The sequence below is a fragment of the Emiliania huxleyi genome (assembly GCF_000372725.1).
Source record: "Emiliania huxleyi CCMP1516 unplaced genomic scaffold EMIHUscaffold_299, whole genome shotgun sequence".
NCBI lineage: Eukaryota > Haptophyta > Isochrysidales > Noelaerhabdaceae > Emiliania > Emiliania huxleyi.
Window position 1 is genome coordinate 76,414 of NW_005199776.1, and position 22,567 is coordinate 98,980.

General features: G+C 66.3%; 7 protein-coding genes across 7 annotated transcripts; 3 read left to right on the forward strand and 4 right to left on the reverse strand.

Annotated features, from left to right (window-relative positions):
- Positions 1-1,856: 1,856 nt before the first annotated feature.
- On the forward strand, positions 1,857-2,304 carry EMIHUDRAFT_368257 (hypothetical protein; the record flags this gene model as incomplete). Its single annotated transcript, XM_005775613.1, has 1 exon — positions 1,857-2,304. A coding segment is annotated over exon 1 (179 nt), but the record flags the coding sequence as incomplete, so codon positions are not given.
- A 4,925-nt stretch (positions 2,305-7,229) lies between these two features.
- EMIHUDRAFT_239951 (hypothetical protein) lies at positions 7,230-8,447 on the reverse strand (the record flags this gene model as incomplete). Its single annotated transcript, XM_005775614.1, has 1 exon — positions 7,230-8,447. One exon carries the CDS (start codon positions 8,445-8,447, stop codon positions 7,230-7,232), a length of 1,218 nt encoding a protein of 405 aa, XP_005775671.1.
- A 1,173-nt stretch (positions 8,448-9,620) lies between these two features.
- Positions 9,621-10,437, forward strand: EMIHUDRAFT_239952 (hypothetical protein; the record flags this gene model as incomplete). The annotated part of the gene is made up of 3 exons (XM_005775615.1): positions 9,621-9,752; positions 9,818-9,921; positions 10,170-10,437. 3 exons carry the CDS (start codon positions 9,621-9,623, stop codon positions 10,435-10,437), a joined length of 504 nt encoding a protein of 167 aa, XP_005775672.1.
- A 350-nt stretch (positions 10,438-10,787) lies between these two features.
- EMIHUDRAFT_444210 (hypothetical protein) lies at positions 10,788-11,860 on the reverse strand. The gene is made up of 3 exons (XM_005775616.1): positions 11,773-11,860; positions 11,645-11,700; positions 10,788-11,490 (listed from the first exon to the last, which is right to left on the reverse strand). The coding sequence occupies exon 3, from the start codon at positions 11,413-11,415 to the stop codon at positions 11,008-11,010; it is 408 nt and encodes a 135-aa protein (XP_005775673.1). The 5' UTR covers positions 11,416-11,490; positions 11,645-11,700; positions 11,773-11,860; the 3' UTR covers positions 10,788-11,007.
- A 5,264-nt stretch (positions 11,861-17,124) lies between these two features.
- Positions 17,125-18,185, reverse strand: EMIHUDRAFT_239955 (hypothetical protein; the record flags this gene model as incomplete). Its single annotated transcript, XM_005775617.1, has 3 exons — positions 17,125-17,217; positions 17,613-17,817; positions 17,971-18,185. The coding sequence occupies 3 exons, from the start codon at positions 18,183-18,185 to the stop codon at positions 17,125-17,127; spliced, it is 513 nt and encodes a 170-aa protein (XP_005775674.1).
- A 36-nt stretch (positions 18,186-18,221) lies between these two features.
- On the forward strand, positions 18,222-19,226 carry EMIHUDRAFT_239956 (hypothetical protein; the record flags this gene model as incomplete). The annotated part of the gene is made up of 1 exon (XM_005775618.1): positions 18,222-19,226. One exon carries the CDS (start codon positions 18,222-18,224, stop codon positions 19,224-19,226), a length of 1,005 nt encoding a protein of 334 aa, XP_005775675.1.
- A 212-nt stretch (positions 19,227-19,438) lies between these two features.
- EMIHUDRAFT_239957 (hypothetical protein) lies at positions 19,439-20,533 on the reverse strand (the record flags this gene model as incomplete). The annotated part of the gene is made up of 1 exon (XM_005775619.1): positions 19,439-20,533. One exon carries the CDS (start codon positions 20,531-20,533, stop codon positions 19,439-19,441), a length of 1,095 nt encoding a protein of 364 aa, XP_005775676.1.
- Positions 20,534-22,567: the final 2,034 nt, after the last annotated feature.

A 22,567-nucleotide genomic window follows, 5' to 3' on the forward strand; every position in this document is an offset into this window, starting at 1 on the left:
GCCGGCCCCCCCCCCCCCGCTGCCAGCAAACTGGTCACGCTTCGCCCCGGACAGGCCTTCGCCGCGGGCAAGTTCCTCGTCGTGCCGCTGACGCTCGCGCTCGGCCATCGCCGCGCGCTGCTGCTACAGGTCGCAGTGGCCGCCGTCTCGTGCGCCGCCTACCTCGTCGCGCCGCGCTTCGACGCCGTCCAGCTGTACGGGTGGGTGGTCTTCCGGGTCGCCTCGGCGATGGCCGTCTCGACGATGCTTCCGTTTGTGGGCGGGTGGTTCCCGCGGCGCGTCTACGGCCGCGTCTTCGCCCTGCTCTTCTCTGGCTTCCAGCTGGGCTACCTCTTCGCCTCGTACTACTGGCAGCCGCTCCTCTCTGCCGGCCGGCTGCCGTGGCAGCTCCCGATGAGCCAGTGCGCGCTCGGCTTTGCGCTGCTGTTGGTCGCATGCGCTGCGTGGCTGCGCGAGCTTCCGCCGCCGCCGCCGCAAGAGAGCAAGGGCCGACTCGCCGAGCGCGCGGCCGACGCCGCCGGGGCAAACCGCGGCGACAGCGGAGGCGGCGGCGCGCGCCAGCGCGCGCCGCCGGTGGAGCTGGGCCGGCTGCTGCGCAAGGTGGCGACGCGCTGGGTGTTTTGGGCCATGTTGCTCGCGGCAGGGAGCTACTCGCCTGCGGTGGAGTACTCGACCCACGTCACGTCGTACCTCAAGGAGATGGTGTCCGATGCTGGGCCCGCCAAGGGCGCCTTCGTGTGCATGCAGTCGAGCTTGTGCGAGGGGAGGTACCGATAAAGACTCGAAGCCTCTCGCTGTGAAGAGCGTCTCTTCACACCTCCAGCTGTGAACAGGTACCGAGGGTACGTCTTTTCGTACCTCTCGGCCCTGCTGGTGGGGTCGGTGCTCTACGACCGAGCCACGCAGCTCGATCGTGCGTTTCTTGTCCTCGGCGCGAGTCCCCACCCGCATCCCTACCCACGCGCCCCTACCGCCCCGCCCCTGTCCCCACTCGCCCATCCCAGCACCGGGGACACTCTCAGAGGCGTCGCGAGCGTCAGCCTCCTTGGCGGCGGGAAGCCCGAACCCTCGTGAATTCCGAACCCTCACTCGGGCTGGTCAGGGTTGCTGCTCGTCAACGTGGGCTGCTGGCTCGCCCTGGCGCTCGCTGAGCCCGACGCTCCGGCGGCGGCATGGGTCAAGGCGGTCGCATCTGACCGGACAGTGCGGTCGCTTGTGGCCGCGTGGCGACGGGCCGCGCCCAGCTCCGCGCGTTGGGTGGAGGCGGCGCCAAAGCCGCCATTGGACGCCGCCCAGCCGCTCCTTGCTCTCAGCGGTCCGGCTAAGACCGTCCTCGCTTCGGTCGCGGGCGCCACCATCGCCTTGCCTTCGTCGCTCCCCTTTGCGCTCTTCTCCCTCGATTTTGGCAAGGAGGGCGCCGCCGTCCTCTCGGGCTTGCTCTCCGTCGTCGGCTCTGTCGCCGCACTGTCCTTTCTCCGCTCCTTCCCGTCGATCTTGCGCGCGCGTGGCTGGTTTGGCGTGCACGCGTGCCTCGCCGCCTTCAGCTCGCTCGCCGCACTCGCGATGGGTGCAGTGATGCTGGCCGACTACTTCCGAGACACTCCCGAGACACTCCCGAGACACTTCCGAGACACTTCCCTCAGGTGCGGTGATGCTGGCCGACTCCAAGAAGTTTTCGCGCGGCTACGTGATTCGCTCGTCGCTCCTCGACGAGACCGTCGTCGCCTTGCACGCGTGCTCGCGCCCGCAGTGCGCAGCGCACCCAATGTGGAGGCCGGGCCAGCGGCGGACGTGGGGGCCGGCCGCCGGGATACAGCTCCGGCCACACGCGCCAAGCAGCGTGTGCCACATCTGCGGCAAGGGCGATATGCTCGTTGAGTGCAGCGTGGACGAGGCTGCTGCCACCGCCGCGTTACTGACGCCTTTCGACCAGTGCCACGCTTGGATCCGCGCGGAGAAGCCGCTGCAAAAGCCCAAACAGGGATGGGCGTGGGTGGACAGCCCGGAGCGATGGGTGGCGCGGGACGCCGACACGGCGGGAAAGTAGTGAGCTCAGCTGTGGGCCGACTGCACGCTAAAGGCTACACGCTCGCACACCACTTGCAGGGTGGCTCTCCCAGGCGCCCACCCCACCCGGAGGCACGCCAGGCCCCGGGCAGCCGGCCGTCACTCGCCTAAGCGCCTAAGCGGCCTAAGCGGGGGGTGCTTAGGGTGCTTAGGCGCTTAGGCGGCCCTTGCGAGCGTGGCGGCGTCGTAATACAAGTGACTCCGATGGCAATCATGATGCCCCTGCTATAGTGTGTCATCACTCAGAGAGCAGCCTCACGCACGTCCACTGTCTACCACTGGCCCTGGTCGCACACTGCCACTGAGCTGCGCTGGTCCGCAGGCTGGTGCGGGATCCGGGAACTCAGCATCAGGTCGAGTCGAGGAAGATCGCGGAAGGTCGACGGTCGCGGTTGCTCGCGGAGAAGGTCGAGTCGAGGAAGAGAACAAGATCAGGGGCGGGTCCGGTAGACCGGTCCGCGGCGCCATATGCGTGGCAAAGGACGCGAAAAGTGCCCACTAAAGCTTCCGCGCCTTGACTTCACGTTGAGCTGTGATGATGCCCACACGCCCCCCCCCCCCCCCCCACAGCCCTGCAGCAAAGGCGGGCGGGCCGACCCCGCGGCCATCGCCGCTGTCGCCTCCCCCTCCGCCGCCGCCCCCTCCGCCTTCGTCGTCACCTTGGGCTGCATCACCCGCGCCGCCGTCGCGCACCGGCTCGTGCTCATTCAAAGGCGCCTCGAGTTGCAGGCCGGCGGCGCTGACGTTGTCGTGGTCGGGCTGCCCAACGTCGGCGCGGGAGGGAGGGGGCAAAGCCGTTATGGAGAGCGCGAGAGCGAGCGCCAAGAGGGCCCAGATTCTGAGCAGCAGCCCGCCTTGTCATGGGCCCACTTGCCGACGTGCGTCCAGCTTCCACTATAGCCTATAGGACGAACGCCGAAGTTTGCTCTCCGACGCCGTGCCGAGCGAAACCTGGAGGGGGCGTGGGCAACGGCGGAGGGGGCGTGGGCGGCGGCGGAGGGGGCGTGGGCGGCGGCGGAGGGGGCGTGGGCGGCGGCGGAGGGGGCGTGGGCGGCGGCGGAGGGGGCGTGGGCGGCGGCGGAGGGGGCGTGGGCGGCGAGGCACGCGAGGCGGCGGTGGGGGTTGCCTTTCCCTTGTCTACGCGCACCCTCGTCCCGCTCCCCAGGGCCGATCACCCTGCAGCCGCAGCTTGTGTGGCGGCTGGCTGGATGGACGAGTGCGCGTTTATGCCCGTGTATGCTCACTGGCTGGGGTTGGCCTTGGTCGCATTGGTGATGGCCGTGTGGTGTCGTCGACTTTGACTATTATCTGTCCTCAGGAGGGCGGCGGCGGCCGTTCACACACCCAGCCGTGCTTTGGTGTGTCACCTGGGTCTCTGTCTTGACCAGATATCGAGAGCGGCGCGACGACAACAATCCCTAACCCTAACCCTATCCCTAACCCTAACCCTAACCCAAAGTGCGAAGAACTCGGGGCGCATTCACCGCGAGGTGGCCTCGACGGACGGCTAGTTTCTCCATTCCGACCCAAGCGGCCCGTTCTTAGGACCTGCACAACGGCTTGGAACTCTAACTCCCTAACCCTAACCCTAACCCTAACCCTAATCGTATCCGATCCCAACATCCTGGAGCCAAATGCCGAGAGCCCACGACGGTCTTCTGCGTGAGATTGCGATTGCGATTGCGGAGCAGCGCGGCGAGCGCGGCTCGCTGGTCGTTGTGGGGGCGCACCACTTTGGCAGCGACTACAACGACCCGCTATACGCCGCGGTCGCGAACATCGCATGGAGCTCTGTGCTTCTCGTGGAGGCGTCGCCGCTGATAGCCGCAACGCTGCGCACGCGCGTACGAGAGCGCAACCCGACGCCGCGCGTGCCACCGGCGCGCGTAATCGTCGTTAACGAGGGCGTGTGCCCTTCGAGTTCGCCCGCGAGTGAGTTGCCCTTCTACACGCTTGACACAAGAGGCCTCGAAGGGCTGCCGCGCTGGGCGGATCAGGTGAGTTCCTTCAAGTATCAGCACGTCCAGAAGCACACGTCATCCATGGCGCGCAAAAGCAACCACAGCGCCGCGTTCTTGCGCACGCGCATCGTGACGAGAGCCGTGCGGTGTGGGCCACTGCTCTCGCTGCTGGAGGCGCATGCGATTGAGCGGGTCGGTGCGCTCATGATCGACACTGAGGGGCTTGACTGCCAGATTGTGGCGGCGCAGGCGTGGACGTCGCCGCGATGGTGCCGGCTGCGCCCACAGGGTGTGCTGCTGTACGAGAAGAAGCATTGCGACGAGAATAGCTCCAAGCTCGCACTGGAGGCGCTCGACCACAGCCGCGGATGCTCAGCCACCGGCCATGCAGCCAACGACGCGACCAAGAGGGCACCGCACGGCTACCGTCGCATCGCAGCAAATGATCGGGAGAACGCGGTCTTTGCGCTCTCCGACTAAAGACTTTGCCGGACCTCCGACTTCTGTGCCACTTCTGTGCACAGATGCCCCGCACTCATCGTGCCCGCCGTTGCGGTACGATGTACTTCCCGACTGCGGACAAGCAGGCCGTCTGGGCTGAAGCGATGAAGGATCTGAAATCGCGCCAGGTCAACGACAGCACCATACCTCTGTGGCTTCACAGAGTTGATCGAGTAGCTCGGATCGATGGGAACGAGGCCAATCTTGCCTTCTAACCCGGGAATGTCTCCGACGAAATCTTCTTGCTCTTCGTCCCACCGTATGTTAACGGCGGTCGGCTGCTGTCCGACTGTTTCGTCGACCTTGGTTTCGCTGCAGGGTACACGTCGGCGCCATGCCATCGCAATGAGCATGGTGACAGGAACAAAACCAGAAAATCAAGCCCAGGCCAGCCCAAGAGCAGCTTGTTCTAGGGTTACGTACTCGAGTAGGGCGCTACAACGAAGACGGTGGCGACTCTTGCATGCAAGACGAACCCCCCCCCCCCCCCGCCCCTCTATCTACTACCGATGCATCAATCATGCACTTGTGGCCCTCGGCTAGCGCCGGCGGTTACCACCCACTCGGCTCCATGCTCCATCATGCATCATGCTTTCATGCCTGCACCCCCGTGTGTGTGTGTGTGTGTTCAGCGTGCCTCGGATCTCGCTCGGCCAAGCCGTTACAAGTTCTTCAGAACGCACAACTCAGTCGTTGCACGCATATGGCGGACGAGGGCGGTGGCGCGACGAGCGCGGAGCCGGAGGTGGCTGCTCCCGAGGCTGCCTCCGCGGAAGCGGCGGCCACCCCAGCTGCTGTCGCTCGCTCTTCCCGAGGTGAGATGCCGCCGGGAGACAGCCGGGAGACCGCCGAGAGACAGCCGGGAGATAGCTGAGAGACAGCCGGGAGACAGCCGAGAGACAGCCGAGAGACGGCCGGAAGACGGCCGAGAGACGGCCGAGAGACAGCCGGGAGACAGCCGGGAGACAGCTGGGAGACGGCCGAGAGACAGCCGGGAGCGCCTCGTTTGCGCCCCTCGCCCTTTCGACTCCAACCGTGCCCTGGCCCTTCACCAGACACTTCCTAGACACTTCCCAGACACCTCCTCCAACTGTGCCCTGGCCCGTCACTAGGCGCCGACAGCATCTTCTTCTCGTCCGCGCCTCTCGCTACCGCGGTGTCGCGCCGTTCGCTCGCCCAGGCGCACCCCCGGCCACGCCCCGGCCGCACCTCGGCCACGCCCCGGCCGCACTTCGGCCGCACCTCGGCCACGCCCCGGCCACGCCCCGGCCGCACTTCGGCCGCACCTCGGCCACGCCCCGGCCGCACCTCGGCCGCCCCTCGGCCACACCCCGGCCGCACTTCGGCCGCACCTCGGCTGCACTTCGGCCGCACCTCGGCTGCACCTCGGCCACGCCTCGGCTGCACTTCGGCTGCACTTCGTGAGGAGGAGGAGTAGTTGTGAATCACCAGCCCGTAATCTCGACTTCCCCCCACCCGCGCAGGTCGAGGAAGAGGCTGAGTTCAAGCTGCAGAGAGAGCGAAGCGCCGCAGGCAGCAGCGGCGCCGACGGCGGCGGCGGCGGCGGCTTGTTTGGCCGGCGAGGGGGAGGGAGAGGGGGGGGGGTGGGGGGAGAGCTGTGTTCCTTCACGCCTGCCGGTGTGAACAGGTTCGAGCAGAGCAGCACGCGGCTGGTGCTCTTCCGAGCGGACAAGTCGAGTCCTGCGCGGTGGAAAGAGGTGGTGTGAACGGGCGACGTGGAGAGGTTCCGCCCTTCGCAGGGTTGGGAAGGGAGGAGGGGCGAGCCGAGGCGCGTCTCCAGAGTGGAGGGGCTGGGGCGGAGGGAGTGGAGTATGAGGGAGGGTGGCGGGTGGCGGGGAGAGAGCGAGCTAGCGGAGGGGAGAGCGCAGAGTGGAGGTTGAATGAAACCAAGTGCCGGGCCACAGCGCACGCTCACTCACATATCGTGTACAGCGGTTACCGAGCCTCGGACGTCACTCGTGAAGTTTCCTCGACTCATTTCCGTTGCGAGCGAACCTGCGGTTTTTCGACGACCACGCGCGAACGTGCGATGACCGATCCGAACCTGCGCTGCTCCACGACTACAGGGTCTCGAGTACAGGGTGTGCCGGAAGACCGGCTGGGGGCTCGGGGTTGCCGCGTAGGGGCGAGTTCGCGCGGGGCACCGGCCGAGCTTAGCACCGGCTTAGTCAGCCACTCGTGCGCGGTAGGGCGTGGCGAGGCCTCGCAAGGCGGGCTGGCGCTCGATACACTTAGTTTCTATGAAGGAGTGGCTTTCGGATCCGCAAGGGTGGTGGTCCTGCGCCTGATAAACGGACCGCGTAAACAAGCACAGAGCAAACGCGAATCACGAGATCCGAGGACGCCTCACCCGGTACGTCCAAACGAACAGACCGCTGTAGCCCTAAAAGCGCGGTTTCGCGGCTGACGCGGCCTGCTGTTCGTGCGACGAATTTCGCCTCGCGCCAGCGCAGCCACCCGTCATGCGCCAATCGCCGCTGCTATGCGCCGTACTCAACTAAGCTCAACAACCTGCGTGTGAGCCGAATGTTTCAAGTTGCCCCCCCCCCCCCCATGATCGCCCGCGTGCACAGGCCTCCACCCCCGTGTCCGCAGTGTTGCCTGTTGCACGCGCCTCGTCCCTGCAGCGCCTCGAAGCCGCCTCGAGACCGCCTCTTGTTCGCGGGGCGGCCAGCCTGCCTAGCAAGAAAACGCCACTCCCGGGCGGCGCAGGTCGCCCACAAACGAGATGCGCCGCCAGCCGTCCTCCGGCTGCGTGCCGTTCAATTTGAATGCCCATGTTTTCCCACCGTCTGGGCTGTGCAGCAAGCAGCCCGGGTCGATGGTCCCAAGAACGGCCGATCTCTTCGCCAGCCACAGCTGCGGCTCTTCTCCATAGGCGTTGGGGATGGCTGTGATCCCCATGGCGAAATTCTGTGTAGAGCCCGGAACCTTCAGCTCTCGGATATCGACACGACCATCGTCGAACAGTTTGACTTTCCTTACGCCATTGTCGTACGCCATGTACGCGGTGTCCGCCTTCACCATCACGATTGCGTTATTGTCAACAGGAGGTCCGTAATCAACGACGTTCCACTCACCGTCCTTGCTCGCCGCGTCGCGGCTGTACATGCTGAGGCCATGCCCGCCTGCGGCAGCCACAGCTACCCGGCCACAGTCCAGCATGTGTGGCGACACATCCAGCATGTGGGCCGGAGCTTTGTCAATGTCTTTTGGAGCGTTTGAAGCAATTATGGTCGTCCACGTCTTGCCGCCATCGGTGGAGCGCAGCATGTACGCACAAGCCCAATCCGGGGCGCTGCATTTGGGGCTTGGAGTCGGCGATCCGGATGCGAAGATGCTGTCACGAGAGATTGCGTTTATGGACTGAAAGGGGATCTTTGGGATTCCCCTTGATTCCGACCAGTATGCCAACTCTGTCCAATTGCTTCCTCCGTTGTCAGTCTTGAGCAGGCACCCCGAATCACCAGCGGCAAAAGCGGCATCCGCATCAATCACCGATATCCCAAGCATGGTGCCGCAGCTTGGTGGCAAACGCTGCTTTGCAAATGTGACGCCGCTGTCGAGGGACTTCAGGGCGACTGCGCCTGCTTCGTCATTGCAAACGGCCCACACCACTTCGCCCGAGTCTGACACCTTGATGTCGCCACAGCTGGCCACATTCCCTTCCGCCAGCGCGGTCCAGGTCTCGCCACCGTCCGCGGTCTTCATAATCTTTGGAGCAGTTCCAACGGCGAATCCAAGCTTCCCGGTCCAGTCTGGTGGCGGCGGCGGTGAGAGGCGTGGCGTGACAGACGAAAATAGCGCTCCCCGTTCTGGCACCGCGGCCTCGCCGGGCATGCAGTACAACGAAAGCAGCACAAGGCGGATCGTCGTGAAGCCGTGTGCTCCTCCCATGCTCGCGATTCTTTAACCTGAGGGACACCGAGGTCTCGCGACTGCCGCGCCCGTAACCGGCGCTGGCGCGCGCGACGCTGCAGGTGCCCGCCGCTGCTGTCGGAAGACCAGCGACGTTTCGCGCGAGAATTTTACAACAAAGCTCCCTCGCACAACATTTTACAAGGAACTCCCTCGCACACGACATCTGCATGGACTTTGGGGGTGGGTGCCCCAAGCCCCAAGCCCGAAGCTGGGAACGTAGACCTCCCATCCCTCTTTTGGGGGTACGTTTTCTTCCTTTTCTTACTGGGAATGTAGAGCCAAACGAACGGGAGGAAGCCCGGGAAGACGAACCCGAGGAGGACGAAACACCAGTGGTAATCTCGTCGTCAGCTGTCACGATGCACCTGAAGGGGACCCCAGCGCCACTTTTCTGGGAGAACCGACGTCGCAAGAGCGCAGCGGCGCGCGGCCTCGCCAGTAGCTTCTCCGCCCCCACCGTCCTCCCCGCCACTCGTCTGAGGTGGCGCCGCCCACCGATGGCGCGGCGCCCCCCGCAGCAGCCGATGACAGCGCAGCCGATGTCGCCGGGGAGGGGGCGGCGGCTGAGGCTGTTGATGAGTCGGCGGCGGCGCCATCAGCAGAGCCGGATGCTGCCGCCGGCGACGCAGCTGGCGAGGCGTCTGCAGCGGAGGGGGGTGGCGAGGCCGCCCCGGCGGCAGAGGGCGATGCGGATGACCCAGAGCTCGCGTCAGCAGCGACAAAGATTGCGGCGGTGCGACGAGGGCAGCAGGCGCGGCGGGACGCAGCTGAGGCGGGCCAGGCCGGCGCAGCCACCAGCGAGACGGCGGCGCAGCCCGGGTATGCGGCCGCCGAGGCGCCGAGTGCGGCGGACAAAATCAAGGAGGACGAGGAGAACCTGCTGGACGACGCGATGGAAGAGGAGGAGGAGGAGGAGATGTACGGAGACGAGGAGGGGTACGGCTACGAGATACTGTGCTGGAGGGCGCAGAGGGCGAGCAGGCTGACGTGCAGGCGCAGCGACGTCCAGCCGCTACCTATGCTCAACAGCACGTTACGACTCACACACGTGATGCCAATACGACGGCTGCCGATGCGCGCGACCGCTGCGCGTGCACCTCCCGCAGCGGTCAGCGTGCCACTTTGCCCTTGTTCTGACGTGCGTATGTGATGCCATGCCAGGAGGACGACGGCGAGCTCATCAACCTCGCCGAGCTGTTCAAAAAGGCGCAGGAGGAGAAGACGTCCTCGCTCGAGTCGAATCAAGCGCGCGGCGGGGCTTTTCCGAGCGCTAAGCGTCTGGTGCCAAGGCGGATGCGAGTGTGAATGCTGGTGCGGATGCTGAGACTCCCCACGCCACGGCGCAGGCGCTGCAGCGCAAGCTGGTCGAGTACCTGCGGACCGTGAAGAAGTCGGATGAGCAGAAGGATGCAGAGAAGAGCGTGACCGACCAGGACGCGCGCTACTTCAAGTGCCTTGCACAGGTGAGGAGGGAGAGGAGGGAGGGGTGGGAGGGGAAAAGAGGGGGTAGTGGCGAGGCAAGGCAAGGTGAGGCGAGAGGAGAGGACAGGAGAGGACAAGAAGGAGAGGCAACTTGAGCCTCACCCTGGCCCTTCGCCAGGTGAACGAGCTTCGCGACGAGATGGCGCGGCTGAGAAGCCAGTACACAAGACGGCGATGGAGATGAAGAAACGGCGCGACTTCCCGAGCGGAGACTAGCTCCGATTACACGAAGGACCAGCACACACGCGTGCGGACGGCGGACCGATGCTCACATGACAAGCTCCGTGTTGGAAGGTTCGAGGACAAGGAGAAGAAGGCGCAGGAGATCAAGGACGCCTTCATCGAGTTTAAGCGTTGGAAAGAAGTCGGCATGGCCATACGCGCGAGGCCGATGGGCACTCTGCGAGAGTGGCTCGAACACGTCGCTCACGTCCACCCGCTGGACGTCGACGCTGCTGTCGCAGAGAGTGCTAATAACTCTTGACCCGTCTGGTGTGCGTGACGAATGGCTGAAACCGCTTTCCTTCGAAGCTCAGCGTCGTAGCCGGGCGAGCGGAATAGGGCAGCCCTAGAGAGCACCTTGAGGCCGTTCGAGCCTGGCCCGCCTCAACCCACTTTTCCCATGTGCATACTATTATACTACTAGTACTATAGAGTAGTCGAGAGTCGCTCGCCGGCCGGCGCAGTGCTCTCGTGAAGTGGCAGAACGCGCGCTACGAGGGGCTGTCTCGGCCGTGTGCGAGGGGTGCGCTCTGGAGCACGCTGTACACGTGTTAAAAAACGATAAAGCCGTAACTGCTCGAGACCGTACACACTCCGTCTCTCCGTACGGTAGCGGGTAGCGCGCGCTGCGCGCCGACGTCGTACACCTCCCCGGTACTAAAATGCCAACGTATAGCGGCGAGACACGTACACGTACAGTCTGCCCGCGCGTGCCCCTCTTCTCGGTGCTCGAATCCGCTCTCCGACTCCGTCTCTCTCTCTCCGTCGCTCAAAAGTGACGAAATGCGCCTCGTGACGCCGGAACGCCGGACGGACCAAATCAGTGCCATGCTCACAGCGTGCCGCCACCGGAGCCGGAGCGGGAGCCGGAGCCTGGCAATAGGAGCGAGCCCAGAGCTTGCTCCAGCTGTTCCGCCTCGGCTTCGGCCGCCTCCGCCGTAGCCGGGTGGCTGTCGCAAGCTCCAACGCTGCGGAAAGCTTCGAGCGCCTGGCGATATGCACGCAACCGCCGCCGCGGGGCATCGCGCCCGCTGGTCGCCTCCTCGAGGATCGCCTTGCCCTCCCAATACCCGATGAAACAAGCGGCGACACCGTCTCGGTCGCCGCGCGGAGCCGCGGCCAACGCGGCGATCGCGCGCCGTGGCGATCCGGCGCGCAAATGGAGCCGCGCCGCTTCACGGTAGAGCCCCGCGGCGTTCAAGTCCGAGCGCCCGCCTATGGCTGCCTGCGTGGAAGCCATGTCCTCGTAGAGCGTCGCGTTGGCGGGCGCCGCCCGGTGGAGGTGGTCGTACACTGCCAGCAGCGTGGTGTACGCCTACGCACCACGCATTACGCATACGTGTTACGCATCCGCCCCTCCCCCCGAACCCTCCCCCTCTACCCCGAATCCACCCCCTACCTCTTTACCCCCCCCCTCCTCTCCCTACCCCCTACCCGCCTACCCGCCTACCCGCCTAACCCCCCTTCGCCTTGTAGCTCGTGTACACGCATCCAAGCGAGGCGTTCAGGTGCCAGATCGCCGCGCCTGTGGGGCGGGTATTCTCGGGTAATCTCCGGTAATCTCGGGTAATCTCGTTCAGGTGCCAGAGCGCCGCGCCGACGTCGTTGCGTTTAACATGCAAGAGGCCGTAGGACGAGTGCACGTCGCAAAACGCGCCGGCCGCCGCACCCCCACAGACCGGCCCGCGGCCGCAAAAGGAGGAGTCGATCTCGACCGAGGCGTCGCAGTGCGCGAGCGCCTCGGCGAGCCGGCCCTGATTGGTGCGCAGCGTGCACATCTGCTGCTGGAGCTTGGCCGAGCGCGGACAGACCTCGAGTGCGGTCTCAAAGGCAGTCTCGTCCGTGCGCCAGTCGAGCGTGCGCCGTAGGCAGCGGCTCGCGAAGTATGCCGTCGCGCCGGCGACGGTGGCCGCGCCGCGCGCCCCACGCGGCGGCGCGAGGTGGCGGGGGAGGAGCAAGGCCATACCGACCGAGGGGAGGTACATGGTGCGTTCGGCGACGAGAGTGCCGAGGCGGAGCGGGATGTGCGAGACCAGCAACCATGGCAGCAGCAGCCATGCGGAGGCCCCCATCGTGTGCCGCGCCTGGAGAGGGCGGCGGCGGTGACGGCGGCGGCGGGCTGGGCGGCGGCGGCGGCGGAGGCGGCGGCGAGGGCGGGCGGCGAGGGCGGCGGCGGTGGTAGGGGGTGAGGTGACGGCGGTGGCGGTGAGGGCGGCGGCGGGCTCGGTGGCGGACTCGCGGGGAGGCGGGCTCGGCGGTGGGGGGGAGGGTGGGGGAGGGCTGGGCGGCGGTGGGCGTTCGTGGAGGGGCAGAGCGCGCGCCTTGGGGTGGCGCGCAGAGCGAACGAGGTTGGCTGCCCACGCGGCAGCTGCGCCGAGAAGCAGCAGCGTCAGCAGGTTGCGCGAGTCCCTCGCGGACTCGACCATCGGGATGCAGTCAAACGAGTACCTAAGAACAAACACGGCGCGCGCTGTGTTTTCTTTTTTCGGCGCGCCAGCGGACGAGCGAGAAGTACTCGATGCACAAGGAGGATGGCGCGAGGAGGAGCGCGGTGTAGACGGCCTGGATCCACCCGACGGAGAGCCACCACGCCAGGCGCGACTCGAGGAAGAGGAGCGGGTTCTCGGCCTTGCGGATGAGCAACGAGTCTGCGAGTGACGCGGCGCCCCACGAGAGCGGCTCGCCAGGAGGGGTCATCAGAAGGATGCGGCCGACGAGGTAGGCGGCCACGAAGAGCGCCAACGCGCAGATGCGGGCGGACGATCCGACCACGCCTGCGGCGCCACGGGCAGGAAGCAGCACGAGCACCTCCTGCGCTATCAGGATCGGGGCGATGACGATGCCAGTCTCCTTGCACAGCACGGCGCCCGCGATGCAGCCGAGGGTTGCGGCGGCACAGGCGAGTCGGCGCGCGCTGGCGCCGCGCCGCCACGCGCTGCACCCGCGTGGGGTCAGCCCGGCAGCCCAGGCGTGGCACGCGTTCGCGCCGAGGCAGCAGAGCGCGCAGAGCAGCTCAGCGCGCCCGACGACGCCGGTGACAGCCTCCACATGAAGAGGGTGCGCCGCAAACCATAGCGCGCCCAGCAATGCCCGCCGACGCCGCCGAGAGGCGTGTCCGCGCCAGGCGCGGACGATCAGCTGCGTAACTCCCGCGCACACTGCGGCGTGGATGATGGCGTTGGCGCCGTGGAGGGCGGAGGGTTCTGGCGCTTCGCCACTCCACCACGAGTGCGCACGGAAGGACAGGACGGTCAGCGGGCGGTACGACTTGTGCGAGTCGTCGAGGTGCAGCCTGTCCGGAGGCGCCCCGCGGTGAACGGGCGGAGGCTGAGCGACAGGGCAAGGTGGTGAAAGAGCACGCACGCTTTGCCCCAAAAGTCGTGCGACCACAGCGGGAGGAGTGGCGCGCCCGGCTGCACGTCGGCGTTGGAAACGACCGCAAAGGCGTCGTCAAAGACAAAGTCGCACGCGGGCGCGTTGAGGTAGCAGGCGAGGCCCACGAGGGAGGCGTAGAGGTGAAGACGAGTGCCGTCAAGCAGTGTCATATATCTGATATACCGGCACACCACCAAAAGAATTCGCGCCGCCGTGCACAATGCCGCTCTCCCCGCATGCTAGCTCGTTCACCGTCTGCCACGCCACACACATCGATGTGGAGGACGACGGAGAAACGCTGGATTTGCAGGGCAGCGTGCAAATTCTTGGTTGTCCATGTGACCTCCCTCGTTCATCCAGATGCTGAGTGAGCATGCGAAAGTTTGTTGCTCAGCTGGTTCGCCGCTCCCCCTCAGGGTGCTGCGGACCTCCTTTCCAAAGCCTCCGAAGCTCTCGAAATCGAACAAGCGCAGATCGCAATCCTGCTCCCGCGCAAAGGGGTAATCGCCATCCTGATGCTTGAGCGGGGTCGTGGGGGCATCCGCCTCCTCCCCCTCCCCCACCTCCTCCGCCTCCGCCGCCTCCGCCGGCTCCTCCCCCTCCTCCTCCGCCACCACCGCTGCCGTCGCTCCCGGCGGCGAGTACTTGCCGCGCCCTTTGACCAAATTGAGCAGCCCGGGCTCCGTGTTGCCGAAGCGAACATACGCCCCCTTCCAGCCGAGCTCTCCGTCCTTGCCCGTGCTCGAAAGCGAGCTCGTGAGCTTCAGATCGGCAACAAGGCGCCTGTGCCCCTTGCCGATGTTTGCCGCCGCCACGTCAGGTTGTTTTGGGTTGCTGTAACCGAGGTGTGCAGTCGGCTCCATCTCGATGATCATGCCCCACGCCGAGCGGAGGGTCTTGACCAGTCGTTTGAGTAGGAATTTGTGTCTTGTAGCATGCTTCGACCGAGGGTTAACCATCGCGGCGTCGCCGAGGACGTCGTGCAGCCGGCCGCTGGGTGCCCTCTTGCCTGCCTCCGCCAGGGTTGATGGGAAAATAGAAGGTGAAAAGAAAAGGCCGCAGCGGCGCTCCTTTCTCTCGTCCGCAGGAGTGCACCGCACTTGGAGCACTTGGAGTGCAGTCATTAGCCTCACATCCAGGGCCGGGGAGCTAAGAAGCGCACCCAGCGGGCCGGATGATCGGGATCGGGTTGCGGGCTAGAGAGCCCTAGCCCTGGGGGGTGCGCGTTCGCAGGGAAAGGGCCGTAAAGTAAACACGGGTCTCCGAGGGTTGGCCCCGCGTACCGGGTTTCCCCTTAACTGCAGGACGCGCCCTCTACTCGGAGCTAATAGACACAACACTGTACACCACTCTCCTGTACAGACACCTGCTTAGACCCTCGTCTCGGGGCTCACAACCTGTGTCACCCGAAATCCATAGTGTCACTCCAGATCCATAAAATGTCGCATTTGCAGCGCATTTTGTTGCAAACAAGTGTGCAAATGGTTGTTTTGACCAGTACTCACCTGCCCCTGCGGAGCATGCGCATGCTAGCTCTCGTACATGCACTCTCTCTTCCGTCCGCACCCGCACGGTACCCATTCCGGAGCCCACCATGCCGCTCGCACCTGGCTCGCACCCACCCACTATGCGTGTCATGCCAGCAGTGCTATGAGCTAATCACTTGGGGACGCCCATGAAGCCCAAGAACCTGGCCTGACTCTCCCGCTCACTCTGCTCGCGTGCGCGCGAAGCGTTGAGCTCGGCCAGCATCATGCCCTGCGCAAAGGTTGGGGAGAACATGCTCCCGCCCGGCTGTGCAAACACGGAGGGGGCCGTCTCTGCATCGCGAGTGCGATAGAGCGGCGCCGCCGGTGCCGGCTTGGCCCTCTTGCGGCGCTGCCCCTGCGGCGCATCCCTCGGCGGTGGCGGCCCGGGTGGTGGTGGCGGCGGCGGAGGCGGCGGCGGAGGCGGCGGCGGAGGCGGCGGCGGTGGCGGCGGCCGCGTCCACGTCGTCTGCTTGTCGACCGAGTTGTAATAGTAGGGGCGCCCATTGCCGTCCACGTACTCGGTCCAGTCCTTGCCGATTTCGGCCTGGCTCTCCTCCTCCTCCTCCTCCCCCGCCTCGTCGGCGTCCGCCTTCTTCTAGGGTACCCAAACTCCGGGGCCGGTGTGCGGGGAGCGAACCTTAACGGCCGCCCAGAAGCTTTCTGAGCGAACCAATCGGGCCAGGATCATCAGCATATGTCCCCTCCACAACATCGTGGGCGTTTGAGCGGTATTTGAGGAGCACCGCCACTCTGAAGTTCGGCCGGGTGGTCTGCAGACCCCCCCCCCCCCCCGAGCAGCAGAGCGGGCTCCGTGGGGTCGAAAAAGTCGACGCTGGGAGTCGCACTCGTCAAACCATCGCAGTACCATGCGGTCCGCACGTACCGCCCACATCCCCTCCACCGCTGAGAAGGCGCAGATCGACCGCCGGGCCGCGCAGTCGTCGTTAAGGAGCGGTTTTCGGAGCCGTACGAAGAGGTCCCACGCAGACGGACCCGGCGAACATGCGGTTTTTCGATGACCACGCGCGATGTGGTATCTGCTTTTTGCTAAAAACGGGCCGCCTAGTGCAGCACCACTAGTACAACACGCAACCACACTGAGAGCTCCACAGTAGATGCTTTTGACGAGCGCCGACGGCGTCACGGTCGCCGGAGTGGACGCACCGCAGACTGCACACACACACTGTGACCGGGTTGTTGGTGTGACAATGAGCGACACAATCGTCGGCGCCGCGCTATCGCGGCGCCCCGCAGTCTACACGCCTCAGGCGCACCCCTGAACGCGCCATGGGCGCGCAGGCACAGAGCAGCGCCGCGCCAAAAGGCCATTCCCTCGCCCGACCCGAGGCTCCACCGTGGCTGCAGCGGTCCGAGGGCAAAAACGTGTAGCTTAACAGACGAGTTGTGATGATCAGTGCTGGCGGAGGCCTCATCGCCGCGAATGTTGCCCGTCGCAGCGGGATCTGACGTCGCGTTCGAGGTGTGCATTGGCGGAGGGGTCGCATGGCTGAGAGAGGCAGAGGCAGCAGGCGGGTGGTGGGGCGGCACCTGTTGCTGCCATGGGCAGCGCCAAGCCGCGCGGCGGAGTCGCTCCGTAGGTCCGCGTTGAGCCACACGAGTGCGCCGACCCGTCGCGAGGTGCCTGCGGGGGGTGATGTCGCGCCGATGGCTGAGTACGCGCGGCGTGAGCGGCTTTGCGCGGAGAGGCGGCGCGAGAAGGCGAGCGGGCGGGCGCGCCGGTGGTCGGGCACCGCGCGCTGCGGCTGCAGCAAGCCGGCGGCTGGCGCGGCAAAGGCGGGCAGCGTCGTCGCGGGCAGGTAAGCGACGGGCGCACACGGAAGCCGCAAAAACGCACACTGAAGCCGCAAAAAATCACACCGAAGCCGCAAAAAATCACACCGAAGCCGCAAAAATGCACACCGAAGCCGCACTTCGCAAATTTGCAAAAAAAAACCATAAGAGTGACACTATGGATTTCGGGTGACACAGGTTTCACCGACCGTCCTCCCGGAGCTCCGGTTCTCCCCCCTTCGCTCGCTTGCTCGTCAGCCGAGCAACATGCGACAGCCGCTGTGGCCGTTTCCCTCGTTGTTGGTGTCGCTTTCTCCGTTGCCGCCCTCCGTCTTCGCCAGCTTCTCCTGGCTCCACCGGTGCCGAGAGCGGCGACAGCCCGAGTGGGGTCTCCCCGGGCGAGGGCGGCGGCGTTGGGTCGTGTCGCCTCCCCTCCCCGGGGGGTCGGACCGGCTCTCCCTGGTCGACGAATCGCGCTCGCATCCGCGGTCTCTCTATCGTCCTCGGCTCGCCTCCCCCCTCCGCCGGCTCCTCGTCGAGCTCGGGGAGGCGTGGCCCTCCTCGTCGTAAGTCACGTTGGTCCAGCTGCCGCCGCGACGGGTCTACCCCTGGCGGGCTCGTATGTCCCGACCCCACTCGCAGAGGCCGAGACAGCCCAACTCTCACCCCCTCCGACAGTTGACTCCAGGTCTCACCCGGGGCCCTCCGGTCTCGGCCTCCCGATTCGTCGGCTCTGCTGCACCTCGTCCGGTAGATCCGTGTCATAGCCGGAGGAGTCGGCGGAGGACGCCCGCTTGGCGGGCGGCGAGTCCGGTGAGGGAGAGCGCGACTGGCGCGAGGGCCCGCCGCCGCGCGCTGACAGCGCGTTCTTGTCGACGAGCCGGGGTCCAGCACTGGCGCGGCCGCTGGCACTGCGGCCCTTGCCGCGCTGCTGCTGCCCGCGCTTCCTTCCCGGATTAGGGACAGTGAAAGTGCAGCCGCGCACTCCGCCGCCGCTGGGCGGCGGCGGCACGCGCGCGGCGGCGGCCGGGCCCGCAGGCGCGGCGGGCTGGCCTCCCGCGGTGGCACCCTGCGGGTGCAATGCGGCTGCGGCGGCGTACGTCATGTTGGTCGCCGGCTCCGCAGCTGGCGGCTCGGCGGCAGGGGCTGGCGGCGCCGCAGGGCTCGCGCTCGCGGGCGGCTCCGTGGCCTGCGCCTGCCGCTCATGGCGGACCGCGCGCTCGAGCTGTGCCCAGTGTCGTGCGAGGCAGTACTTTCTAAAATTCTTTCCCACGGAGACGCCCATCGTCACCGTCGTCACACGGCGCGGCAGCATCCTGCGCTCGCCGCCGGCGGGGCGGGCGCCTGCGCGATGGCACTTCGTAGGACGTCCATTGCCGTCGCTGCGCTGGCTGCCATGCTGGCACCACTACTTCTTCGATTCCACCTCGCTTGGCTGATGGCAAATATGTGCATCTACGGGTGGCGCCTCGACACTGCGCATTATAGCGGACGCGAGCTGCAGCAGCAGACCCGCCTCGGTCGTCAGTTTTCGGCCTTCTGTCGCAAAACGGTGTTCCTCCCTGGAGCCATAAGCCTGTGCAAGCGACCGTTTGAGCCGCATGTACAGTCTCGCCTCCACCTGAACGTGACGTCTCTGAGCACGGATCCTCCAGTCTACCTTCTCGACGGGCTTATTTCACGCGCCGAGTGCGAACGCCTGTTGGAGCTGACCGAAGACGACCTCGAGCCGGGTCTTGTCGGTGGACGCCTACAGGCATCCCGTCGTACCAACTCGCGGGTCTACATAGTAAAACATGGGGCAGACCAGTATGCTGTTGGTAGCGCGCAGCCGAATTCGAGCGTGGGTCGCCTTTCATCCGGAGTCGACGCCTACAGCCATCAACTCATCAAGCGAATCCAATCCCGCCTCGCCGTCCTCTTTGACGTTCCCTCGGAATACATCGACTTGCAACGGCATCGGACCCTGACAGGGCAATTCTTCCGGCCACATTTGGACTTTATCTCCCACAGGCTCTTTGTCCCTTCGGGGCCATACGTGTGGCAGGTTCTGATGTACTGCAATGACGTTGCTGATGATGCGGGAGGGCAGACGCGGTTTCCTTTGCTTGACCTGCAAATGCGCCCGCAGATGGGGCGTGCTTTAGCGTGGCCATCCGCATTTGATGCAACGCTTGTAGCGGACACCAGGCTGGTGCACGAGTCGGTGAGGTTGAAGCGAGGGGCGAAGCACGCACTGTTTGCAACCATAAGCACAGGGCCGCGTCGGCTGTGGGGAGGTTGGCTCGAGCACTGGGAGGATTGGACTGACGACCGGGTGCTGGCAGCCGTTCGCTGGGTGTCGGCACATATTTAGAAACTTAAAAATCTGCACCTACCGCGAACATTTCGCCACAGTCTCCGGCGCGCTCTCCGACATTACTCCTACTGCGCTAGTGCTACTAGCTTCCACGGGCCGTCTCGCTGGGCGAGGCTCGGGTCACATATGCTCCTACTACTACTCTCCCACAGCGACAGTCTGCGACTACGGTCGTCCGCCAGGGATCTGCAATACCGCTCCCACCACCATCAACGTCCCTCTCCGCCACATTTCATGAACATTTGGCGACGCTCCCGCAAGTGATCACGCTCCTCGCCCTCGCACACGCCGCACGTCTGTGCGCAGAGGGTGTCCTGAACGATCTTGAGCTCGCATGCGCCGAGGAAGAGCAAGTCCGAGCAAGTCCTGGCAGATTCGGGCAAGTTGAAGGGGCGTAAAAGCCGCTCAACTTCAGCCTCTGGAAGACGGTCGAGGCCATCGGCGCAGCGGGTCTCGCTGGCGAGCGCGTTGGAGAGAGCAGAAACGTCAAGATCCTCCAGCTCCTCGGCGGCCAGCTGGCGCCCGGCCGGCTCGGGCTCGGGCTCGGACTCGGGCTCGGGCTCGGGCATAGCCTCGCCGCCCGAGAAGTTGTGCTCAGGGTCCGAGCCATCGTCTGGCACCTCGGCGATGCTGCATAGGAGGTTGGGGTTGGCCTCGCACTCTGCGCGTGCGAACGGGCAGTACACCTCATAAAGCTGGTCAAACTTCCCGCCAAGGTGGCCCTCGATGACGAAGCGATCGGGGCGTTCCTTCAGCTCTCTCGGCGTAAATACAGGGAAGGACTTGGCGCCGTCACACGTCACGCACGGGAGGACGACGTCCACCACGCCCGTCTCGTAGAGGCGAGCGACCGAGAGCGGGGACTTGCACGCCCCCTCTGTCGTAGCGAGGCGCCGGCGACCGCCAGCTGAGGGGCCAAACACGAGTGTCTCCCGAAGGACCGTCTTGGTCTCGTGCACCGCGACGGGGCAGTCGTCGTCGGCGTTGCGGAGCGAGGCAAGCTCCGGTGTCTGGGAGGTGATCCTCATCGAGGCCTCGTCATCCATCTTGGAGGTGATCTCCACGTACGCGACGGTAGAGACGATGGAGCCCCAGAGGGCAATGGCGAGTGCGGCGGCAACGGCGCCGGCGATGCCCGACAGCACCAGGTTCCGTGAGGCCGCGCCGTTCCTGAGCGTGGCGTTCTCCGCCTTGAGCTTGACGTTCTCCGCCTCGAGCGTGGCGTTCTCCGCCTTGAGCTTGACATTCTCCGCCTCGAGGGTGGCGATCGTCGTGATGCGGCTCGACAACTCTGACTCTACCATGTCAGCGTCCGGAGCGGAGGGCGTCAGCCGAGTCAGCGAGAGGCGCAGCTGGTGCTTGGGGAGGAGTGGCGTCAGCGGTGGGGGGTGCAGCTGCTGAACGAGAAGCTGCCCTTCCAGGCTGTACCCCTTCCAAGCTGTACCCCTTCCAAGCTGTACCCCTTCCAGGCTGTACCCCTTCCAAGCTGTACCCCTTCCAAGCTGTACCCCTTCCAAGCTGTACCCCTTCCAAGCTGGGGCCGTTCCGGGCAGCTGGTTCCGGGAGCGTTCCCAAGGCCGTTTCGTAGGGTAGCGCGAATCCGTTAGGACTCTCGCCAGCTCTGCTGAGGGGTGGCGCCGGGCTACCCCGGTATTTTATTGGTCGATACGAGTAGAGCGGCATCATATGAAAACCCCAGAACGGGTCGGACACCGTCCCACCGTCCGTCGCCTCGCTACAGACTGTCACGCCCCCGCGCGTGGGGTGGCGAGAGGAGCCGTCGTGCTGCTGCGCTGGCCGCTGAGCGCGTGTGTGGGCGCGGGGCGCCCCCCCCCCCCCCCCCCGCGCTGAGCGCTGTCAGCGGTGGGCCACCTCTCGGCTCACGCCGCTGACCCAAGCACCCAACTGCATGCGTGGCGGCGCCGGCGGCGCAGTCAGAGTACAGAGGAAGGAGAGAGTGTGCACCTAGCTCCTAGGGGTAAAGCCGTAGGCTGTGCGCAGCGCGGCCGGGCGACGGGTGAGAAGGCTCGCCAAGCACCGCTCAGCGGCGAGGGGGAGGGCGGCGGCGAGGCGCGAGGCGGTGGCAGCGGTGGTGCGGACGGCGGGATAGTACAGAGAAGGAGAGAGTGTGCACAGGCTGACCCACAGGCTGTGCGCGCAGCGCGCCCCGCCGGGCGGGTGAGAAGGCTCGCCAAGCACCGCTCAGCGGCGAGGGGGAGGGCGGCGGCGGCGGCGGCGAGGCGCGAGGCGGTGGCAGCGGTGGTGCGGACGGCGGGATTGACAGGGGAGGCGGCGGCCACGAGCGGAGCGGCGGCGAGAGGGGGGCAGCGGCGAGGCGCCGGCGAGCGAGGCGCCCGCGCCATGTCAGAGGGACGCCGCCGCGAGATGGAGGGCGGCGGTGACGGAGGCGAGGGGCGAGGCGGCGGCGGCGGCGGCGGCGGCGAGAACGGCGGCACCGAGTTTGTCTCGGTGAGCGGAGCGGCGGCGGGAGGAGGAGCAGCGGCGGCGCTCGCTCGCTGTTGACGGGAGCGCTTTTGAGCCTGGGAGCCCATGTCACTGCGACCGGCGTGCCCGGGAACGGAGATCGCGCGCGCGCCGCATTCACGACGCGCGCGCGATCTTCGCGGAGTCGGGTCCCCAGAGGGAAGCGGTCTTTTCGGCCGACGTCCAGCGGCGCGCAAGGAAGCAGGCGCAGCGCGGCGGTGTCGCGCTGCATGGGCCAGCAGGGTGCAGTGGCGAGGGGCGGCGGGCTCGGACGTCCACCGAGTCGCTCCGCGCGGCAGGCGGAGCGCGCGCGCGGGCCAGGAGGCTCTCGGCAGGCTGAAGAGGACATCTGCACTTATTGCGTGGCGGGCGGGCGGGCGGGACTCCACTTTGTATTCGGCACACTAGGTAGTGGGGGACCTGCGGCGGACCCGCCTCTGTTGTTCGGGCAGTGAGAGACGCAGGATCTGCACGCCAAAGTGGGGCCACTCCGCATTTTCATTTTGGTTTTGGGTTGTCGGAGATCATCCATCAGCACTCACAGTGGCCAGGGGCGGGGCTTGCATTTTTGCCGTCGCCAGTCGCCCCCCCCAAACGCTACAGCGGGGGCGGCGGCGGCGGCGGGGGCGGCGGGGCGGCGGCGGCGGCGCGACCCGGTGAGTAGGGGGGTGGGGAGCCGCTGCCGTGTGCGCTGCGCGTGCGCGCACCGCACACCATATACGGCGGGAAACAGACGGCGAAGGGGGGCGCGGCGGCAGCGGCGCAGCGCGCGCGCGGCGCGCGCGACGGAGGGGCGGAGCAGCGACCGCTGGCGCGGTCGCTGCTCCGTCTGTCCCGGAGCGCCGTCTGCGCGG